The 23,039-nt window shown below is 35.1% G+C and overlaps 1 protein-coding gene across 1 annotated transcript in view; it reads right to left on the bottom strand.

Moving 5' to 3' along the window:
* ERC1 (ELKS/RAB6-interacting/CAST family member 1) overlaps positions 1–23,039 on the bottom strand; it is a gene marked incomplete at its 3' end in the record, with an annotated part of 440,133 nt that overhangs the window by 335,753 nt on the left and 81,341 nt on the right. Inside the window, exon 3 of the mRNA XM_081310767.1 lies at positions 8,454–8,870. Within this exon, the coding sequence (XP_081166893.1) occupies positions 8,454–8,870 (417 nt within the window). The remainder of the gene's footprint in view (positions 1–8,453; positions 8,871–23,039) is intronic.

The following is a 23,039-nucleotide window of genomic DNA, read 5'->3' as shown; positions in this document are numbered from 1 at the left end:
CATGCACTGTTAATAATGAAAAGAGATTCTGGTAATAGAAGTGAATGTACTATTCAAACTAGTGTAAAAAAAATATACCATTTGTTCACTTCATTTTGCTCCTACTGGCCTGAAATTTTTCATTCAAAAAAATAAAGAACTTCAAAGTAGGAGAAGAATTATCTGGACCTTGTCACATTGTCAATTGTGGTAGACAGAAGAAAATGTGTTTACTTTCTCAAGAATAATAAGTAATCTAGAGTTAGAACACAAGTTAGGAACCAAATTTCATATTTCTCCTTTTCTTTATTTAGCAGGCTTTGTTTTGTTTTGCTTTGCTTTTTGGTACTGAGGATTAAAGCCAGGGGCACTTTTTACTGAGCCACATTCCCAGCCCTTTTTATTTTTTATTTTGAGACAGGGTCTCACCAAATTGCCCAGCCTGGCCTTAAATTTGCAATCCTCCCACCTCAGCCACCCAAATCACTGGGATTACAGGCATGTGCCAATGCACCAGCAGTAGTTATTTCTTTCTTGAAAGTAAGCCAATATTTAATTTTACATCTGTATGAAAGGAACATTTGTAATTGAAAAGCAGTATTTAGGTCTGAAATTTCTTTTGCTCAAATTTTAGATTTTAGCCTTCCACACTCGAGTCATGGGTAGAAGCACCAAATGTATGTAAAGCCCTTTCAGTGATTCACTCCTCCACATGTGTTCTGGGTTTGCTCTATTCACAATACAGAGGAGATAAAAATAAAGAAAGGGAAGCTAAATGGGAACGACTTTTTCAGCATCTTCATGAGCCAATGATGAGTAGCATAGTACTTTAACCTTTTGCCTCCATTAACTTCATTATGCTGGGAAATCATACCTTTTTGCCAAAATAGAAAAGAGATGCCAATGGCACCACAAAACAGAGGAGGAATAATAGCATGAATAAATGTAGCATTCAACTATTCTCATTTCAAAAATCACTACAAAAGATGGCAGCAGTCGAGCTCAGCGGCACATGCCTATAATCCAGCAGCTCAGGAGGGTGAGGCAGGAGGATTTCGAATTCAAAGCCAGCTTCAGCAAAAAAAAAAAAAAAAAAAAGAGGCATTAAGCAACTCAGCTGAGACCCTATGTCTAAATAAAATACAAAATAGGGCTGGGATGCTCGGAGGTCAAGTGCCTCTGAGTTCAATCTCTGATAAACCCCCCCTCGCATAAAAAGATCAAACTAACTTAGGGACTCCCTTTTCTTTTTTAATTACACCTATTCATTGTCAAAATATTTTACCTATTGCTTTTCTCTATATAATCACTATTTTTTCCCTCAGTCTCCCCTGTTTATACCTTCCAGCAGCAAGTAAAACAGAAAGGCATTCCTCAAATGTTCTAGTTATATTCAGAACTCCTAACCTAGAACCTACTCAAACATGAAACTTTTAACCTTAAACATTCTATAAACTCTAACAAGAAAGCAGTTATACTAACAATGTTTGTTGATTAAAATATTATATTAACAAAAAAAAACTAGCAGAATGCAATAATAGTTTTAAATAAATCTGTATTTTACCCATCACAAGAGTTACCTACATTTTTAAGAACTGGAGCACACACATAGGTTTGAAATATATTATTGAATTGGCCTAAAGACAATACCTTTAGATGTGAATACAGATTAAAGATCAAAACATTCCATACCAATTTGGATATTCTCTGCCAACAGACTAAGAACCAAAGTTTAGATCTCAAACTTGGTGTGTCAACAGAATCACCCACAAAGCTTGTTAAAACTCTATTTCTGGGCTGGGGTTGTGGCTCAGTGGTGGAGCGCTTGCACGTGTGGGGCACTGGGTTCAATCCTCAGCATTACATACAAGTAAATAAATAAAATAAAGGTGATATATATATTTCTAAGCCCTACCACTAACCAAATCTGACTTGTAATTCAGCATTTGTCCAATAGATGGCACCACGCTTATACCAATCAAAGGAAAGGTGCTACAGCAAAACAACAACAAAAACTAACAGTAGTAATCAAACAACACTGTAATTTCAACATAAAAATACAATGGTTAATTGAAATTTTACTTTTTCCTCTTTGGCTTTATAGGGAGAATTATTTGCTGCTATCTACAGAATCATGTTCATAAACAAAACAAAACTTTTAACAAGTCATACCATAAATATTACCACATAGAACTGTTACTTTAATGCTATTATATTTCATCAAATCTAAAATGCCACTGATTATAAGACACAACACTATTTTACGTGCTGGAAAGAAATGGGGGGAAGTGCATCAAAATAAATCCTGACACAATTTTTTATTATTTAATTTTTTTAATGCTGATTGTAAGAATTCCAATTTCTCACTTAATTAAAAATAATTTAATCAGACATTATTAACTGTTTTCATAAATTTGTCTATATTTTCTACTGTTTCAATGCTGATTCACAGAATATTTCTGAAGATACTAAACAAAATTAAAGCTAACATGAGAAATATTAACAATGCTTATACATCAATTAGAGTGGTGACAAAATGAACATTTATGAGTATACCTTTGAGTACACAGGCAAATAAATCAGAACTGCTGCTTTACTGACAGTAACTATAAAATCCTATCTAGTATTAAGCCTTAACTCATGAGTCATACTAACAATCACTCGCTTAACCTAGATTAAATTCATTGCTAGACTTTCTTGTTCATGTCTGCTCGATCCCTGCCATCCCACACAATAAGAGTAAGTTTTAAAAGCTAAATCAGCTCATAATCCTCTTAATTAGACAAGTGGAATAGTTTTTCTCTGGCACTTTGAAGAAAATTGTCCTATTATCCGCAAGGATCTTGAAGGCAGGAACTTCGCCTCCTAGAGGGCATGGATTTAACTTTGTTCACTGTTATCTCCTTATTTCTTTGCACATGGTTTGTATACAAGAAATGTCTGATGAATGGAATGAATTAATGAATCTAACTCTGGATACTTTCCCAACTTCTCATCTTGTCAAGCCTTCTCCTTGTATAAGATGCTGCTCTTGGCTTTTCTCCTGTTCCCTCAAAACTTCCCACCAGGCCTTTGAAACTTGTTAACCTCTTTTAGAGAAATGATTTTACCAAACTGCTCAGCAAGGTTGACTTCTTCTGTTTCTTCAGATCTCTACTTTTTAAAGGGCACTTTCTCAAAGACATGTACCTTGTTTAAAAAAATCCCCTTCCTAAACATAAATATTGTAACTACACCCATATCATTTATTTCATTATGAGTTAACTGTCTCACCAGATTTTTTAATTCTAGGAAGACAAAGACCATGTGTTCTGACAGAAAAAAAAATGTATATTCAGTGCCTATTCCAAGATGAAATACATACTACAGGCTTAATAAATGTTAGATGAGTGAGAGAGAGACGGAGAGACAGAGAGATTGATTCAGACACACAAAGGGCTTCCTGCGTCTTACTGCTTTGGAAATAATCTTTATGTAACAGTCTAATCATGTTACAAAACTTTACCCTAAAATATCATTATAGCTTTAGATTATATCTTCTAGCAAACATGTTTAATTTTTTAAGGTTCTTGCTATGGTAATAAGTCTTAATTGTCAAAGATTTTATTAAAATCTTTTTGCTTACATTTTCTTCTAATGTTTTTATTTTTAAAAAATTAGCTCTTTAGGGGGCTGGGATCGGGGCTCAGCAGTAGAGCGCTCGCCTAGCACAGGCGGAACCCGGGTTCGATCCTCAGCACCACACAAAAATAAAGGCATTGCGTTGTGTCCATCTACACCAAAAAAATAAACTTTTTTTTTTTTATTAGCTCTTTAGGGCTGGGGTTGTGGCTCAGTGGCAGAGCACTTGCCTCACACATGTGAGGCACTGGGTTTGATCCTCAGCACCACATAAAAATAAGCAAACAAAATAAAGATATTATGTCCATGTATAACTAAAAAAATATTTTTAAAAAATTACCTCTTTGGGGCTGGGCTTGTGGCTCAGTGGTAGAGAGCTTGCCTAGCATATGTCAGACCCTGGTTCAATCTTCGGCACCAAGTAAAAATAAATAAATAAATAAAGGTATAAAAAATTTGAAAGAATTTTTTAAAAATTAGCTCTTTATTTCATCTGGCATTTAATGTGGTATAACTAAGATGAGTGTTTTCCAAAATGATGGCCATTATACTCAATTCATGTCATCTTTAGATTAACTCTGGGTTCAATTCTGTTTCCTTGATATAGTTATCTACTTATATGCCAGTTCCACACATTTTAATCCAATGGATCATGTATCATGATTTACTTAGGTAAGTCCACCTGCATTGTTCTCACAAATAAACTGCAAAACCATTTGGGCATGTTTCAAGAATATTCCCATTGCAGTTCTGCTACAGTTATAGATTTGGGGGAAGCTGACATATTTATATTAGTGTTTCTAACTATGTAATAAGGAAAATTATGCTCCATCCTTTTCATTAATGATGCTATTTATTCAATTTCCTTATCTACCTAACATTTCCAAAATAATGCCAAATACTAATAAGAACAAACCTCTTTGACCACTTCCTAACTTCAGTAAGCATTTCCAGTATGTGATCATCAATAAGCATAATACTGGCTACTAGTGTGAAATATGTGTTTTCAAGTACATTTATTGTGCTATTGTTTATTTAAAACAGTATATAAAATATCATTCAATTATTACTTTATTAAGAGTTTATTTGAACTGATTGTCAAAATATATAACATTTTACAATAGCCAACAAACACCATGAGATTCTCTTTTCCTTTCACCTAAAACAAATAAAATTATGTATTAAGTCATCCTATCATTCCTGAAATAAACTCCTTTTGGTCATGTAATATTTTCCTTTATCATAATGCTAACCCTATCTGCTAATATTTTATTATAATGTTCATATCTAAATACATAAGCAAAACTGGTTTGAAGGAGTTCGCCATTGTTGTTTCCTTTATTTTTCTACATGGGTCTCACTATGTTGCCCAGGCTGACCTCAAATCCTGGGCTCAAGTAATCCTCCTGCCTCAGCTTCCTGAGTAGTTGGGACTACAGGTGCATATAATAACATAACCTTGGAGGTTTGGTGTTTTTTTTATTTTTTTTTATTTTATTTTTACTTTTTATTTTTTTTTATTGGTTGTTCACAACATTACAGAGCTCTTGACATAGGAGGTTTGGTTTTGACCTTTATCCATTTTGGGAGGAGAGATTTATCCTTCTTTCTCTAAATAGATTTAATTATCTCTGCCAATATTTCAATTTATTAACAAGCATTTATTAACAAATACTGTGGACTTGTCAGACACTGGCACTATACACATAAAAAATGATTTGTGTTCCCATAAAACTCATATGTTGAAATCCTAAATCCTCAGTGTGATGGTATGAGGAAAAGGGGTTAATTAGGCTTTGAGGATAATCCTATTCATGGGATTAGTGCCCTTATAAAAGGGACCTCTCTTGCCCTTTGTCACCATGTGATAGGAGGTCACAGGGAGATGACAGCAGTCTAAGAGAGAGGAAACAGGTCCTCATCAGACACTTGTACCTTGATCTTGGACTCTCCAACCTCCAGAACTGTAAGAAACAAGTATTGCTGTAAAAGCCACCCAATCTATAGTAATCTTTGTCATAGCAGCCAAGACTAAGAAAATACATAACCCTGGTGCAAAATATTATGTGAACAACAATGAAGAAATACATACGGAAGTGTACATATGTATGATCAATACATATATATGTATTGAGAGATATATATATATATATATATACACCAAAGCTACACAGGGAGACTTCACAGAATTGAAACCTAAAAATCTTAAAGGCAAGTATGAGAAACAGAAAGGAGAATAAATATTCCAAAACTTTTTTGTGAAGAAATCATTTACACTTGCTCTCCAATAATTGTAAATGGTATGTTTACATTTCCTATAAGATGATGCTATGTTACTAATGGCAACCTGAAATTATGTATTGGTATGATTATTAGCAAGGCCTACATTTCTTCCCACATTATGTACATAAGACTTAGTATTTGTAGATTTTCTTGTTTTTAAAAACTCATCCTTAATTCTTGGGTTTTCCCATTACTCTTTCAAATTTACCGTATTTCTTATTGTTCCCTGCCAAATAACACTGCGGCTTTCTACAATCTTTAGCTATTCAGCATTTATGAACTCCAAAACTCAAAGAACTAGCACAGGCTGAAATATTTAGAACAAGACAAGCAGCAAAAATTTAACATTCACATTTCATCATGATGCTGGTATAGTTTTCATGTTGCATGGTCTCTTTGAGATTATGAGAATTTCTTCAACACTGATCTACAGCCAGGCTCTGAGCTATCTTATTAAATTATAAAGTCTTGAATGTAAACTGAAAGAAACTCAGGATTTTTTGTAACATGGTATCTGACAGAAAGTGTCCTCAGACAATACATTATGGTAATTTGAAGAGTGCAGTATGTACATAGCTGAGATTAATCATAAAACAGTACATATTGCTTGTAGTATAAACTGGCCCAACCACTCAAGAGGCCAAGTGTATTCAAATTTTGAAAATGTACACACCATTTAAGCAAATTTCTTTCTATGAATTTACCCACCCCCCCCAAAAAAAATCAAAAAACATACATGGATATATAGTTAAGAACATTCTTTCAGTGCATCAGTGTTTTATAATACTGAAAATTGCAAATTTTCAACAGGAAAAGATGTTCAAATAAATGTAATGGAATATTATAAAGTTATGTGAAATTACCAAAATCTGTAAGAAATGATGGAGAGAGATGGACAAGGCAATTTATGGAAAAAAACATAAGACATCATATTATGCTTAGTTGTACTAAAACAGCAGGCATTAGTTAAATGTATATACTAATAAAAATTTTATTTATCTATAAAAGTTACATTTAAATAAATTTAAAATTAAGTTCCTCAGTCACACTAGCCACATTTCAACCGCTTAAAGAGCCACATGCAGCTAATGGCTATCATTTCTGACAGAGCAGATATGGAATATTTCCACCATTATAGAAGTAATACTGAATAGAAAAAGAAACAGAAATAATGAAAGAAATATATGTAGGAAAAATGACTGCAGTGACTCAGAAGTATGAAACATGAGGATTACAAATTGGAAGCCAACCTGGGCAACTCAGATTCTGAATCAAAATAAAACATAACAAGGTCTTGGAATATAGCTTAGTGGCAGAGCACCTCTGGGTTCAATCCAGTACAGGGGAGAAAAAAACTGGAAACATTTAAACAACAAATAACAACTTTTAGTTTTTAAGTTTTTGCTAATCTTATTTTCTAAATTTAAAAATAATCAACTACAATGGATTTTTCTATGTACTAAAATCAAATTTTTTAAAAAACAATGAAATTTTTAGAAAATAAAATGCCCCATCTATAAATAAAGATTGCAGATTAATTTTTTTTCTTTTTTTACAAAAGGGGAAATTATGGAACAAACTACAAACTTAGAGAAGTATTTTTTCAATTACTACTTTGCTGCTTTGAAAATGTCTTTTTAAAAAATATTTTTTAATTGTCAATGGACCTTTATTTTCTATTTATTTATATGTGGTACTGAGAATCAAACCCAGTGCCTCACACATGCTAGGCAAGCACACTACCACTGACCCACAATCCCAGCCCATATATCATTTTTTTAAATCTCTTTCTTTGCAATTTATTTAAAAAGGGATTACTGAGAACCACTAACAAAGTTTGGGGATTTTGCCCTGTATCCAAATGTGAGTTATCTTAAATCTGACCATAAGTTATTATAGCTATTAATTTATTTTAACGTAAGATGAATTCTTCTTATGCTTCCTTAAAATGAAGCATTCCCTAGAAAAGTGAAAAAATATCAATAGTCACACAGATCAGCTCAAATCTGAGTTTCCTCTCAAAAAATAAGTAAGAGTGTGTCTCTATGTCATTCTTTCCATCTGAGCCTCCATGGTAGCAAATGATTTTTATCTCACATCTTTTATAGCAAGGCAACAGTTTCCATGGAAACCACAAGGCAAACATCCACTACTGCTTCCAAGGACATTGTAAATACATGTAAACTAAGGTAACAGCTTACTTTCTCTTATTAATATTTTAAAATTCAACAATAGTTAGTTACTGCTTTTGTTGTGTTGTCTCTGTGAATAAATCTATAGGTAAGTAATTCTATGCCCCTCAAGCATCAACCAGCCTCTAGAAATCAGGTATGTGTGCGGTAAAGGGCAGGAGGTTCCAGAAAGCTGTGGAGCCAGCATGTATTCCAGATGATGTCATCTCTTACAAGACAGCAAATCAAAATAGAAATCAGTGAAGCACTTTAACAAAAAAAGACAAAACCTCCTTCCAATAGCATGGTAGAGCATATAAATTTAACTAGGCCAAGAAGCTGATTAAAATAAGGGGGAAAAGGCAAAAATAAATCACAACCGAAGAAGTGGTCACTCACCTCTCTCAACATATTGTTTTCTTTTTCCTTCTGTTCCAAAAGGCTTTCTAGGTGGTGGACATGCATCTCTGCCTCTGCCAGCCGTCTTGTTCTTTCATGGTCTTCCTCAGTAGCCTTGGCAGACAGACCTTTGCTCTGCAACATCTCCAAAAGCTTCTTAATGGACTCATCCCGAGCATTTAAGGTTTGCTTCTGCGTCTCAATACGAAGCTCCATTTCCTCCAGGGTCTTTCGTAGAAGGAACAGCTCTTTGGCCTGCCGCTCATGCTCAGCATGCAGCCTCTGGAAGTTCTCTTCTGTCAGCTCTGCTACACAAGGTTCACCTGTCCTACTGCTACTGTCTTGCTGAAACAACTGATTCAGGTCCCTCTGGATCCGCAATTCATCCTGGAGAGCCTGGATTGTCATCTGCATGTGCTAGAACCAAGACAAAAAGAAAAACCCAAATCAGCTTTCCCCCTCAAGTAGCAAAAACAGAGCAGCTTGGGAGGTGCTGAAAATAACTACAAGGTATGCCTTCAGCAAATCAGGATTCAACTTATTCTGTTTTATAGTTTCTTTAAAAACAACTGAGATAATCTGCAAAATGTCAGTAATTCAACTTGCATTTACTCTCAACATGAAGTATTCTCAACATGAAGTATTCATATTCATGAAGTGTATCACTGAGCCACATCGATAGCCCTTTTTATTTTGAGACAGGGTCTTGCTACATTGCCAAACTGACCTCAAACTGCTCAGCCTCCTGAGTCATTGGGATTACAGGTGTATGACACTGCAACCGGCTCCAACATGTGTACTATTAATTTTGATTTTTACTGACAAGGACACTGAGCTTAGGGAGGTTTAAGTAACCTAAGAACACATGGTGACAGAACTGGCTTCAGAGAATCAGTATCTTAATACATCTTTTTTTTTTAAGATCTATTTTTTAATTATAGGTGGACACAATATCTTTATTTTATTTTTATGTGGTGCTGAGGATCAAACCCAGTGCTTCACACATGTTAGCTAGTTAATACATCTTTTTATTGAGAATCTTGATCTTCTACAGTTGTTAAAAATCTTTAAAATATGCTGGCATTTAAATGCATTTTAAGAATCATATTCATAAATTAAAATTAAAATACCTAATAATTTATTATAAGTTTATTCTTGGTAAGAAAAAGTAGTGCTTTTAAGCATTAGAAGACTACTTGCTAATAAAATAATACCCCAGCTGGAAACTATTTTAAAAAGCTGATGTCTTTGCATTAAAAACAAAAAACTGGGGGTTGGGGTTGTTGCTCTGTCACAGAGCACTTGCTTATTGTGCCAAGGCCTGGTTTCAAGCTTCCAACCCAGTACTGCAAAAAATAAATAATATCCTCTAACCTGCCCCCATTCTTCCCTTTAAAAGTCACCATAAACATTGTGAAAAGAAAAATTAAAAGAGTTCAAAAAATATTTGTAACATACACAGGAAGTAAAGATTATTTTCCTAACATAAAGATGTCTTAAAATAGATTTTTTTAAAAATGGCCCAGTAATAAAATGGGGAAGGATAAGAACAGCTGAGTCACAAGAGGGAATACATAGTACTAGTAGATATGTAAATAGATACAATAAAATAAATGTAAAAAAAATAAAATAAAAAAGAAATTAAAATAACCAGTCAAAAGTATGGGGAAATGAGACTGAGTGCTGTGGTGCAGGCCTGTAATCCCAGCTGCTCAGAAGGCTGAGGTGAGAGGATGGCAAGTTCAAAGCCAGCCTCAACAACTTTGTGAGACCCTGTCTCAAAATAAAAAATAAACAGGGCTGAGGTTAAGTGGCTCAGTAGTTAAGTGCCCTTGGGTTCAGTCCCCAGCAATCACCCCCATGCACCCCCCTCCAAAAAAAAGTATGGGGAAATGAAATGGTTATTTCTAGACATTGCACGGTGGAACTTTAAATCTGTACAGGTACTTTGAGAAATAATTTGTATGTCCAAATTGAAATTGTGCATACTTTTAATCCATCATTTACATCTTTGCCAATTTATCCTCAAGAAGAGTTTGGATATGTGTACAAAGATAGGTGTACAAAAGTACCATTCACAATAGTGAAGAATATTTATTAGTAGTTATAAATAAATAATTTAATATCCGTAAGTAGAATTTTATGCAAATATCTTCCCAATTTTTTATTGAGGTAAAATACATATAGCATAATATTTATCATCTTAACTATATTCAAGTATGCAGTTTAGTGGCATTAAGTACATTTATATTGCTATAAAATAATCACTACCATCCAACTTGCAAAATTGAGATTCTATACCAATTACACCAGAACTACTCATTCCCTTCTCCTCTTAGCCTTTTAGCAGCACTATTCTACTTTCTATTTTCATAAATTTGACTATTCTAGACAATCATGGAAATGGAATCTATAGTTTGTGTCTATGATTGTATCTCATTTCACTTAGCCTAATGTCCTCAAGGTTCATCTGTGTTGTGGCATATATCATAATTTTTTCCTTTTTAAGGCTGAAAAACATATGTAGGCATTTTTTAAAAATATTTTTGAATGAGTAAAATACATTCATATGACTCAAAATTGAAGAGTTGAGAGGAGAAGGAGATGGGGTGTGACTGCTAATGGTCAAGGATTATTGGTGACAAAATGTTCTGGAAGTAGGTAGGGTGATTGGTGTAAAACTTTATTTAATATGCCGAAAGCCACTAAATTGTATACTTTGAACACGTGAACTTTATGGTATGGGAATTCATATCTTAAAAAGCTGTTTAAAAAAAAACTCAAGAGGAATAAAATAAGTATATTAAAATGTTTTTAGAAATTTCCCCTCAATTATTCTAGTTTTTTAAAAAATGAAAATTACTTGGGGGGGGCTGGGTTTGTGGCTCAGTGGTATAGAGTACTTGCCTAGCACAAGTGAGGCACTAGATTCGATCCTCAGCATCACATGAAAATAAATAAACAAAATAAAAATATTGTGTCTATCTATAACTAAATAAAATAAAAATAAGTTTTTTAGTTGTAGATGAACATAGTACCTTTATTTTATTTATTTATTTTTATGTGGTGCTAAGAATCAAACCCAGGGCCTTGCATGTGCTAGGTGAGCGCTCTACCACTGAGCCACAACCCTAGCCCTGTATACTCATTTTAAAATCAAAATTTGGATCATCCTATACTTGTAAGGCATGTGCTCTACCACTGAGCTACAGCCTTAGCCCCTATAATCTGCGTTTTTATACTTAAAGATTATATATTGTGACCAGAGATTTTGTTAATAAATATAAACCTAAATTGTTCTTAATTTATGCAAAGTATTAAATTCTATAGACTAGTTTCTTTCAGTGGACTATGAGGACTATTTTGGTTTGAGTGCCAGTTCTGTCACCATGTAATTCTCTGAAGCCTAGTTTCTTTCTTTACCCTCCAAAGTTACTTTTCTTAGTGAATTTATGCCAAAAAAAAAAAAAATGAGAAGTTCAATAAGAAAACTGATTTCTAGGTATAACCATTCCTCCTTTTTTGAATATTTATCATTAATTCACAGAAGCCAGGAGAAGTATATGTTGGCTAAGGCTAATAGTGTCACACATTGACACATATGATTAAATCTAGCGTGGCAATTTTTTGATGAAGAAAATACAAACTACTGATGTGTCTATGAAGCTCTGCTCCCACCCAGTTCACTATAAATTTAAAACAATGCTCTGATGGGTGGCCTAGTAGGCAATTTTCTCCATTGAATACAAATCAGCATTCTCTCTTTAGACTACAATCACGCTAGATTTATAAAAATTCCTGCCAACTGCTTTGGAAGATAAAAAAAGAAGTAGGCTAAAAGCCAGGCTACTCCTTCTCCAGCATATTCACAAGAAGATAAAATGAGCATACTCACAAACTTCATATACATTTAAACAGATTCACTGATTTTAGTGGAAAGATCTCGTAGGAGAATTTCTACTCCAGAATTCTGCTCCTGACATTGCAAAATTATCTTACACTCCAAATTTTATAACACTCTACTTGTCTACTTTTCATTCTAAACTTAGCTTGATAAAACACTTAAATGTAAAACACTAAAATTTACTCTAAGGATTATGCTACTATTACACCAAGCTGGACCTCAATGAAATGGGAGGATTCTGAGAATAACAACAGTGAAAATTCTTCAATACCTGACGGGGACCTATGACTTTTATTGGAAAAATTATCATGATTTTGTCTTTCACATTATAATTTTTATCTATTTAACTTCCCAATCAAACTACATGCCTTTTGAGGGTATTAACTCCTACTTGCATTTGTGTCCTCACCATATGGCACCATGCCTGGTACACAGATGGTCCTCAAAAAAATTTTTTTTTTTTTTTTTTTTTTTTTTAGTATTTGCTGAATCAATGAACTAATGGGATTGTTTTAATTTAGTTGTTTTTTGCCTATTTAACCTTTCTATCTTCCTAACTATACTGATAAGTATTGTCAGACTTGGGATGTTTTAGGAATAACATTCTGTTCACATCTCCTGTACATCTACTTATACTCTTTAATATGTTGCCTGTTCTTTACTCTCCATCATTAGGTTATAAATTGGTTTGAATTGGTTTCCAGGAATTTTATTACACTGAGATCATTCATCCATAGTTTTCCTGCTTCAAAGGACAAGAGACATACCAATGATGTCTCCTTTCCTACTCTTTAACTTCAGAGAAGAAACAGAATGGAGCTGCAACAAATCACAGAAGGCATCATACAACTATGATGACTATATAGACACTGCTTTGCCACAAAAGTTATGAGATTCAATTCTGTAGCTTTCTTAGAAGTTGGTTCAATTTAACTAGCATACTACTGTGGGGATAAATGAGAAAGAAAGAACAGGAAAAAGGAAGGAAGGATTTTGTGAAGAGAAGCACTGAAACAAAGTAGTATCCCAAACCATACATCACAATAGTAAAAATTTCATATTAAGCAATGCCAAGATTAAAGAGACTCATTCATTAAAAATAACATCAATTATTACTTTCTAAAAATGTTAAAACTAAAATTAATCACCAATCCGATTCCATAACAACCATGTCCTTAGTAATTAGTTTGAGAATGCTGTTGGTAATAAGCAATGGGAGGAATTACAAGGGTCTATAAAGTTACTGTTCATTCTAGCACCGTTTTCTTTTCTTTCTTGGTGCTGAGAATCAAACTTAATAGAACATATTAAGTACATGTGCTACCACTGTGCTATACCCACCATCCCCCCAAAAATATTTTCTTGCTTCACACTCTAACCCCAAAATTTCAAGCATCTGTAACAGAGGTAAATGAGGTATACAAAATTTCCAAATTTGGTCACTGAAATAATAGTATATAAATCAACAACGAGAAAGAAAGGCAGAGAAAAGGAAGGTTAGGTGGTAAGAATGAGCTATGAAAGCATTAACAGCTCATCTTGGCAATACTGTTACTGTGAATGGATTTTGCTGAATGAACACAGATTGGAGGGAAGAGGCTTGGCTATCTGAGGGGAGTCCCTGCTGACACTCAGCTGTATTGTGTAGCATATATTGTACAGCCTACAAGGGCCAATTTAGTGTCAAGCAGAGCTGTGTCACCACTGAAGTTACTGTGTGATCAAAGCTCATCACCAAGTTATGGAATTTTTCCGCCAAATCCCATCCCCACTACCACCTTTCCTTCAGAATAAAGGAAGAAGCAAGGACCAGTACAGAGTTCATAACCTTACAGTCTCAAAAAAGCACTAATGCACAGTACTATTGTTTTAGGTGCATTCACATAAATTATCACTAAAATCAGCAGCAGCAGCAGCAGCATTTAAATTAAGATGAAACTAAATTATTTATATCAATAATCATCTCTGGGGAAGAAATTGCAAAAAGTATACATAAAGAGTATCTGTAAATCAAAATTATTCAAAATTATTCACATTTTTAAGACTTAGCATTTTTAGTAACATGCTTTCTTATAAAACTCAAATCCAGCTATTAGACTAATCCAAATGAAAGTCACTACACAAAGTAGCTGACAGACTTTAACAAGTAATCCACTTAAGAAGATTAACTGATTCCAGATCAGCAACATCCTAATTTACAAGTGTGTTTTTCAATATACTGTACTGTATATATCCCTGCGGCATAAGTAAAATATAGGTAGCCGGATTAGTACACAAAAGAAAATGTCAGCTAGTTCTTCTAATGTTGAAATTCTAGTGTAGAGCAACTTGAGGCTAAAAGGTATATATGAACAGGTTTACAAATTTTGTCCAAAATCTATTTCATTAAAAGTATTGGGACTCAGGGTGTAGCTCAGGATTGAAGGGCTTGCCTAACATGCAGGAGGCTCCTGGGTTTAATCCCCAGCACCACAAAAGGAAAAACAAAAAAAGTATTATTTACAAATATAAATCAATCAACCTACCTCATTCCACAGCCACAGAGATGTTCCCCTCCTCAAGAAATTATCCTACTCCAACCAAAGAACTTCAGTTTTCAACTTCCAATTTTTCATGTTTTTTTCATATTATAAACCATGGCTTTCAAGTTCAAGGCTAGGCTAGAAAACTTCGCAAGAGCCTGTCTCAAAATTTTAAAAAGGGCCAGGCGCATGTCTATAATTCCAGCCTCTCCGGAGGCTAAGACAGGAGGATAGTGAGTTCAAAGCCAGCCTGAGCAAAGCATGAGGCACTAAGCAACTCAGTGAGAACATGTCTCTAAATTAAAAAATACAAAACAATAGGGCTGGGATGTGGCTCAGTGGTTGAGTGCCCCTGAGCTCAATCCCTAGTACCCAACCAAAAAAAAAAAAAAAAAAAAAAAAAAATTTAAAAAAGGTAAAGCATCACTGGTTCAAGCCTCAATACCTTAAAAAAAAAAAAGTGCCACAGATCCATTACCACTCACTGCTGATCCCATAGCATTCCCTTTTTACGCTATTCTATCACCAATCTTCCAGCCACTAACCATCAATCTCATCTTTTTCAAGTGCTTTTTTTAATCTTATTTTACCTTATTATCTCCCCCTTATTATCTATTACCTTATTATCTCCCTATATGTTCTCTACTGATAAAACACATTTTCATATGCAGATATCACAGAAGTCTCTTCACATCTTCATTGCTTCTACCTACATCTTCTAATATGTTGCCAATTCTTTGGCCTCAAAACAATAGTTTTGAATTACTTAAGCAAATCATTTGCTTCCCAAGACCTGTTTCTTCACCTATAAAAAGGGGCTGAATTCAGTATCTGTCAAACTTGCTCAGAGTTTAGTCAGTAGATATACATCAACTTCCACTCTTTGTTCCAAGCAAAGCTGTGTTCCTTTTCTTTGTTTTACAGATTTAATTTAGACTAGTAATTGTCAGTCCTATCACATATTTGAATAATCTGGAAGGTTTGAGGACATTCCAGAGCCCAGGCATCAATTCCTCAGAGATTCTGATTTGACTGGTCTGGGGCCGACTTAGCTAAGAGTTTACTTTTCTTTCTTTTTTTTTTTTTTTTTACTATATAAAACATAGTTGGACTGGGATTGTGGCTCAGAGGTAGAACGCTTGCCTAGCACATGCGAGGCCCTGAGTTCTATCCTCAGCACCATGTAACAAAAAATTTTAAAAAATAAGGGTATTGTGTCCAACTACAACTAAAAAAATAAATATTAAAGAAAAAGCACATAGTTGATAATTCCAAATTCTGAAAAACACTGGCTACAATTCTTGGTCCTACATTCATGTCCTACAAATCTGTGTGACATCTGAACCTAGATTCCTTACAGAGGTCCAAATTCTGAAATCCAAAAATATCTGAAATCTAAGACTGTTTTTGCAAACCACTAGAAATCTCACCAGCAAACTTAGAATGCACAAGACTGTTTTTAGTTTTTATTTATCCTACTGTAAATATTTATACCTATCACAGAACAAATACACAAGAAAAAAAAAACATAGGATTACATTTATGTACAAACTTTATAGTGTTAGGAATCAAGATGGTGCTAAGGGAAATAACCAGAAGAGGTCACAAAGGGATAATTCTGATTGTTGATAATAAGATATTTTTTCATCTGGGTGTTACATCTAAGTGTATATTCACATTGTAAAAATTCAAAGTATATGCACTTAGGATTTGTGTATTCGCTATTAATGCTATATTTCAATGTGAATTTTACTTTAAAAATTGTATGATACCATATTTGCAAGAATAAATCAACATGTTCTGTTTTTCTCTGTAAGCTCTATTAAATTTTATTTCTCTGCAAGCTCTATTAAATTTATTTCACAGAAGTGGGCCCAACAGACCAAATGCATTTGGAGTTTAATTGAGATAACCGAGCTTTGGATGGTTGCAGGAGGCCCTGTTGACCAATTGATTAAGCTATAAACAATTAACTAGATAAGGTGTAAACAGCTGACTGGTTGACAAACTAAGCTGCAGCCAACTTTTCTATGCATCTTCCATTTTCTATAAATACTGACAGATCAAGTTGTTGGCTGGAGTTCTCAGGACCTGCTCTGGTCTGTGAGCTGCTCAATTCATGAACTGTTCTTGTTTTGGTTTTGTTTTGTTTTGTACAAGTAAACTCTACTAAATTTAATTAATTTAATTCTAAGAAAATCTCCTTTTAAAACCTCTTTCACATATCTCTACCTCTGGCTTACTATCTCCATCTTCATCTATCTTTCTCCACCATCTCTTTCTAATACCTTTCTAATACCTCAGACAACAATTTCAAAAAAGAAATGCCAGGCTGGAGTTGTGGCTCAATGGTAGAGCACTTGCCTAGCACAGGTTAAGGCACTGGGTTCAATCCTCAGCACCACATAAAACTAAATAAATAAAAATAAGGCATTGTGTCCACCTACAATTAAAAAGATACTTTAAAAAAAAAAAAGAAAGAAATGCTATCATTGGGGCTGGGATTGTGGCTCAGGGTACAGTGCTTGCCTCATATTGGGAAGCACTAGGTTCAATTCTCAGTACCGCATATAAATAAATGAATAAAATAAAGGTCCACCAACACTAAAAAATATTTAAAAAAAAAGAAATGCTGTCATTGACCTTTTTTAAATATTTTTGTTGTTGTTGATAGACCTTTATTTTATTTATTTATTCATATGTGGTGCTGAGAATTGAATCCAGTGCCTCACACATTCCAGGGAAGCACTCTACCACTGAGCCACAACCTCAGCTCTATCATTGACTTTTTGCTAATAACTTGAAGGCTTAAATAAAACAGAAAAATTGCTAGAAAAATAAAATTTACCCAAAATCACTAAAGGAAAAACAGTAAGTAAATATACACCTAGAAACTGAATTAGAAGTTTAAGTCTTCCCCAAAAAAGAAAACACCAGGAACAATTTTCTTAGCAAATTTCTAGCAAGAAACATGTAATTCCAAGTTAATACAAACTTTTCAAGAAAATAGGAGTAAACATCCCCACCGGATTTTGAGACTGGGATATCTGATACCAAAACAGAAAAGTGGCAGGAGAAAGCCAGGTACTACCAATGTTGCTGAGGAAAACATGCAAATGAAGAACAAAAACTCTAACAAAATTCAGCAGTAGTTTAAAAAAAAAGCATTGCATCTACATTAGAGAAATGTCTTTCTAGAATACAAGGTTTAACTTCATCGTGTTAACAAATTAGAACAGGAAACCATATGGTTATCTCAACGGACACAGAAAAACACACACAAAAAAAAATCAATATCCATTTATGATTTAACAAAGAAAACCCTCTCCAAACAGGACTATAAGGGATGTTCACCAACCCAATGAAGAGTATCTCCCAAAAACCTACAATATGAGAGAAATATCAGAAGAATCCATTTTAAAATCTGGAATGAGAGAAGGGTATCTGCTATCAGCATTAACATGAACATTCTTCTAGAGTTGCTAACCAACGAAATAATATAAGGAAGCAGAGGCACAGAGACCTAGGAGGCTGAGGCAGGAGGATTACAAGTTAAAGGCCAGCCTGGGAAACACAGCAAGACACTATATCAAATATAAGAATTTCTTTAAAGGGCTGGGAGTGTAGCTCAGTGCTTGCCTGGCATACATAAGGCTCTGAGTTTAATCTGTAGTACAACAAAAATAAAAAGAGAAAAGGGAAAACAAGGTATCCAAAATTAAAAGAAGGAAACAATCATTCTACAGAGATTGCATGATGAACATACAGGAGAAATTACTAACAATATACCTGTAACTTTAAGCATTCAGCAAGACTGGTAAATATAGGACCAAAATGTAAACATAATTAAATTTTTCCAATAGGAACTAATACTTTAAAAGTATAATTAATAGAGAAAGAGAGAAAAACTTGGTAAGAATGAAAAGGTACCTAGGATTTAAAACAAGAACAAAAAAGGTACTGTTTTGGACCAGGAGTGTGGCTCAGTGGTAGAACACTTACCTTGCATGTATCAGACCCTGGATTCCATTCCCAATACCACAACACAAATAGCCAATGCTTTTATACAGAAAATTATAAATTGTTCTTGAAAGTAAAGCAGAATATAAATATTTGTACACAATTTTAATATTTTCCATGGCAACCATCAAATAAGATGTGTCTACCATTCTTTTTTTTTTAGAGAGAGAAAGAATTTTTTAATATTTATTTTTTAGTTTTCAGTGGACACAACATCTTTATTTTATTTTTATGTGGTGCTGAGAATTGAACCCAGCACCCCACACATGCCACGCGAGCGCACTACTGCCTGAGCCACATCCCCAGGCCCCTGTCTAACATTCTTTTGCGTGTGATTTTGTAAAGCATCTACATTCTCTTGTAAATAGATAAAAGAGCATCACAAAAAAATTACTGAAGAAAATTTTTGAAAATGAACAACAGAAACTGTACATAAGTTTACTTAATGTTGTAGCAGCATTATTGTAATAGGAATACCACATGTAAAGGAAAATAAATTTACTTTTCAGACCCCACCAAAACGATCATATAAACTACAATATCTTTATTTGCTACCATTACTTCAAAATAAAAAATAAATATTTGTCTCCGGCTGTTTCTTTTTCTTTCTTTTTCTTTCTTTTTTTTTTTTTTTTGTTGTTGTTGTTGGCTTCAATCTCCATCCTAGACTCAAAGGATCCTCCGGATTCAGCTTCCCAAACTGCTGGGACAACAAATGTGCACCATTGTATCTGGCTCTTACAGAGTTTTACTTGCCAATTCACATATGCAATTTGAATCAGGTCTCCGATCATAGTACCTTTCACAATCATTTCAGCTGTCTATGCACGTTTAAGGGAAAGACATTTGGGTATCTGTTAGAAAGCACTATTGGTAAAAATTCAAGATATATAAATTGGACTTCATTAAAATTTAAAACTTCTTACCAAAAGAGACCATTACAAAAACAAACTGACAAGCTACATGCAGGGAAAGATATATGGAAGGACTTGTACACAGAACATATAAACAATTCAGTAGTACACAAACAACCCTGTTTGTTGTTGGTGGTGTTTTTAATAAGCAAAACAGAATATTCAAATAGGAACCTATAGACTAGGGTGTATGAAGCTAGATGGTAGAGCACACATTTAGCATATGCAAGACCCTGGGTTCAATCCCCAGCCCCAAAAGAGAAAAGGAGACAGCATATAATTAGCTTATAAACAAATGAAAAGTGGCTAAGGAAATACATATTAAAATCACAATAAGATACTACCACTACACACCTACTAGACGGGCTAAAATTTGAACAATAAGAAATGTTGGTGAAGAAACAACCAACACTTTGGAATAATGCTCACTAGTCTAATAAAATTAAACTAGCACCTACTCTATAACCAAGCAATCCCACTCTTATATTTCCCTAAGAAAAATGAAGGTATACTACAAAAAGTGCTATAAAGATTTAATGCAATTCCTATTAAGGTTCTGATGATGTTCTTCACAGAAACAGAAAAAGCATCCATGAAATTAATTTGAACATAAAAGGCTCAGAATAGCCAAAGCAATCCTCAGCAAGAAAAGTGAAGCACAAGGCATGTAAATATCAGATCTTTAATTATACTAGAGCTGTAGAAACAAAATATATTTTTTTGTTCTTTTTAGTTACACAAGACAGTAGAATGTATTTTGACATAACATACATACAAAGAGTATAATCTCCCATTCTTTATGTTGTACATGATATAGAGTTACACTGGTTCTGTATTCATATATGAACATAGGAAAGTTATATCCAATTAATTCCACAGTCTTTCCAATTCCCACCCTTCCCCCCCTACCCCCAAGTCCCAATCCAGTGAACTTCTACTCCTCCCTCCTCCCCACAAGCACCTATTATGAGTCACCATTCATACATGAAAGAGAAAATTCAGCCTTTGGTTTTGGGGGATTGGCTTATTTCACTTAGCATGATAGCCTCCAGTTCCATCCATTTACCAGCAAATGCTATAATTACATTCTTCTTTATGGATGAGTAATATTCCATTGTGTATATATACCACATTTTCTTTATCCCATTCATCTACTGAAGGGCATCTAGGTTGGTTCCACAATTTAGCTACTGTGGTGAACTGCTATGAACACTGATGTGGCCGTATCACTATTGTATGCTGATTTTTAAATCCTTTGTGTATGTCAAGGAGTTGGATAACTGGATCAAATGGTGGTTCCATTCAAGTTTTCTTAGGAATCTACATACTGCTTTCCAGAGTGGTTGCACCAATTTGCAGTCCCGCTGTGATAGTAGGAGCAAATATGACTCCATTTTGTTTTATGACTTCATCCTGTAAAACAACCATGCCAAGTAGAAGAGTCATGACTGGGGCAAGATGTTCTTTTTCTTTTGCTATAGAAACCTTTAAGAACACAAAACTACCTAATGGGGTATTGTTTCTGTACCTAGGGTAATGGGGCTCTGTTTCTCTAACAGGCGTGACTGGGCTAACTGTGATTGGTTAAGCTTCCCTCCGCTTCTCTGCACTGTCCTGCTTCTGTAACCTGGCTTGCTTGCATTGGCTAGTCCCCCCAAACATCTCTTTTGTGGTTTTCAGGCTTATAAGGAGTGCCCTTGCAATTGTTCGGGGCTGATCAGGGGAACAGCTTTATGTTCTGGTCAGCCGCCACCAGTGTGCTTCAATAAAGGCTTGATTCAATTATATGTGAGTGGTCTGGAAGTCAGTTTATGAAACCCTGGGACGAAGCATTAACTATAACATCTGGGGGCTCGTCCATGATCCATTTCTTCCCTACCCTCATGCCAAATTTGCCTCCAATGACAGGCCTTTGGACCTCGGTCCAGGAGTAGAGGGGAGCTCCTGAGAGATGTTCCTCAGCCTCACTCCGAGGACGACTCCAATCCGCCGCTCTGAAAAGCCTACCGCTGGCCTGTCAGTTCTGGTGAGTCGACTCTTCTGGGGCAAAAGGTCAAATTGGACACAGTTGCTTACACCTTCCCTGGAACAGGACGAGACACTGTCACTGTCTCCCTGGAGGTCTCCCTGTGTGACCTCATCTGTCTGTATCTGGGGCCCACTGGAGGCCTCCCCGGGAGGCCTCATCTGTCTGGGAGCAGGACCAGACGTCGTCTCTATCCCACTGGAGACCTCCCTGCGGGACCTCATCTCTCTGGGGGCAGGATGAGACGTGGTCTCTGCCCCATTAGAGGTCTCCCTGTGTGACCTCAGCGATTGTTGCTTGTCCTGTGTCTATTCTGCTGTCATTTCTCCAGCGTCTTCTGCTGTTTGTCATTTGTCCAGTGTCAGTTCGCAGGCCGTTTGATCTGTTTGCGTGGTCTCTGCCCCATTAGAAGTCTCTCTGGGTGACCTCAGCGATTGTTGCTTGTTCTGTGTCTGTTCTGCTATTTGCCGTTTATCCAGCATCTTCTGCTGTTTGTCATTTGTCCAGTGTCTATCTGTCCCTGTGTTGTGTGTCGGCCCTTTTCTTGTTCTCCAACTGCTCTTCTTTAATAAGGACTCCTTCCCTCCACCGACATCATGAGACAAGGAAGCGCTACAGAGATCTCCACCTGTACCCCTTTAACTTACTTTCTTAACAATTTTCAAGACTTTGTCTGTTGGTTTGTTTTTGTTTGTTCCCTTTGTGTTCTGCGTTAATTTCTACCTCAGTTTGTTTCTAATGAAAAAAAAATGGTTAAAACAGTTTTAACTGTGCTCACTACAGCTTGCATTAAAATGTAAAGTGCTGCCAACAGGACTAAAAGATTGTCAAAAGTAAAAGCTAAAAGTAAAAAAAAGGTATTCTACAGATTGCCTTCATTTAGGAACTGGGCCAGGTGGCCAACTGGATAAATCATGTCAGTTCCTATAGAGGACAGATTAAAACTAAAGTGTTTTATAAAATTATTATTCCTAAATTTTATAACAAAAAGCATAATTTTGTCTAGAAAATATGGCTTTGTCTCTCAGTATTTGCAAGCATGAATAACTCCCAACTATTAAAAAAATGGTCTAAAGATTTTTCAATGTCAGGCTAAAAGTTGGTGGCTGCTATCCAAGAAACCAGAAAAACCAGTTTAAAATGGGACCCCAACCTGGGGGACTCTCCCAAGGAGACCAATGAAGCTGTGTCTTTGGGAAG

This window comes from Spermophilus citellus (assembly GCF_964194105.1).
Source record: "Spermophilus citellus genome assembly, chromosome: 10".
Classification (NCBI taxonomy): Eukaryota; Metazoa; Chordata; class Mammalia; order Rodentia; family Sciuridae; genus Spermophilus; species Spermophilus citellus.
The sequence above is the reverse complement of the archived record's forward strand: the minus strand, read 5'-3'. Positions and strand labels throughout refer to the sequence as shown.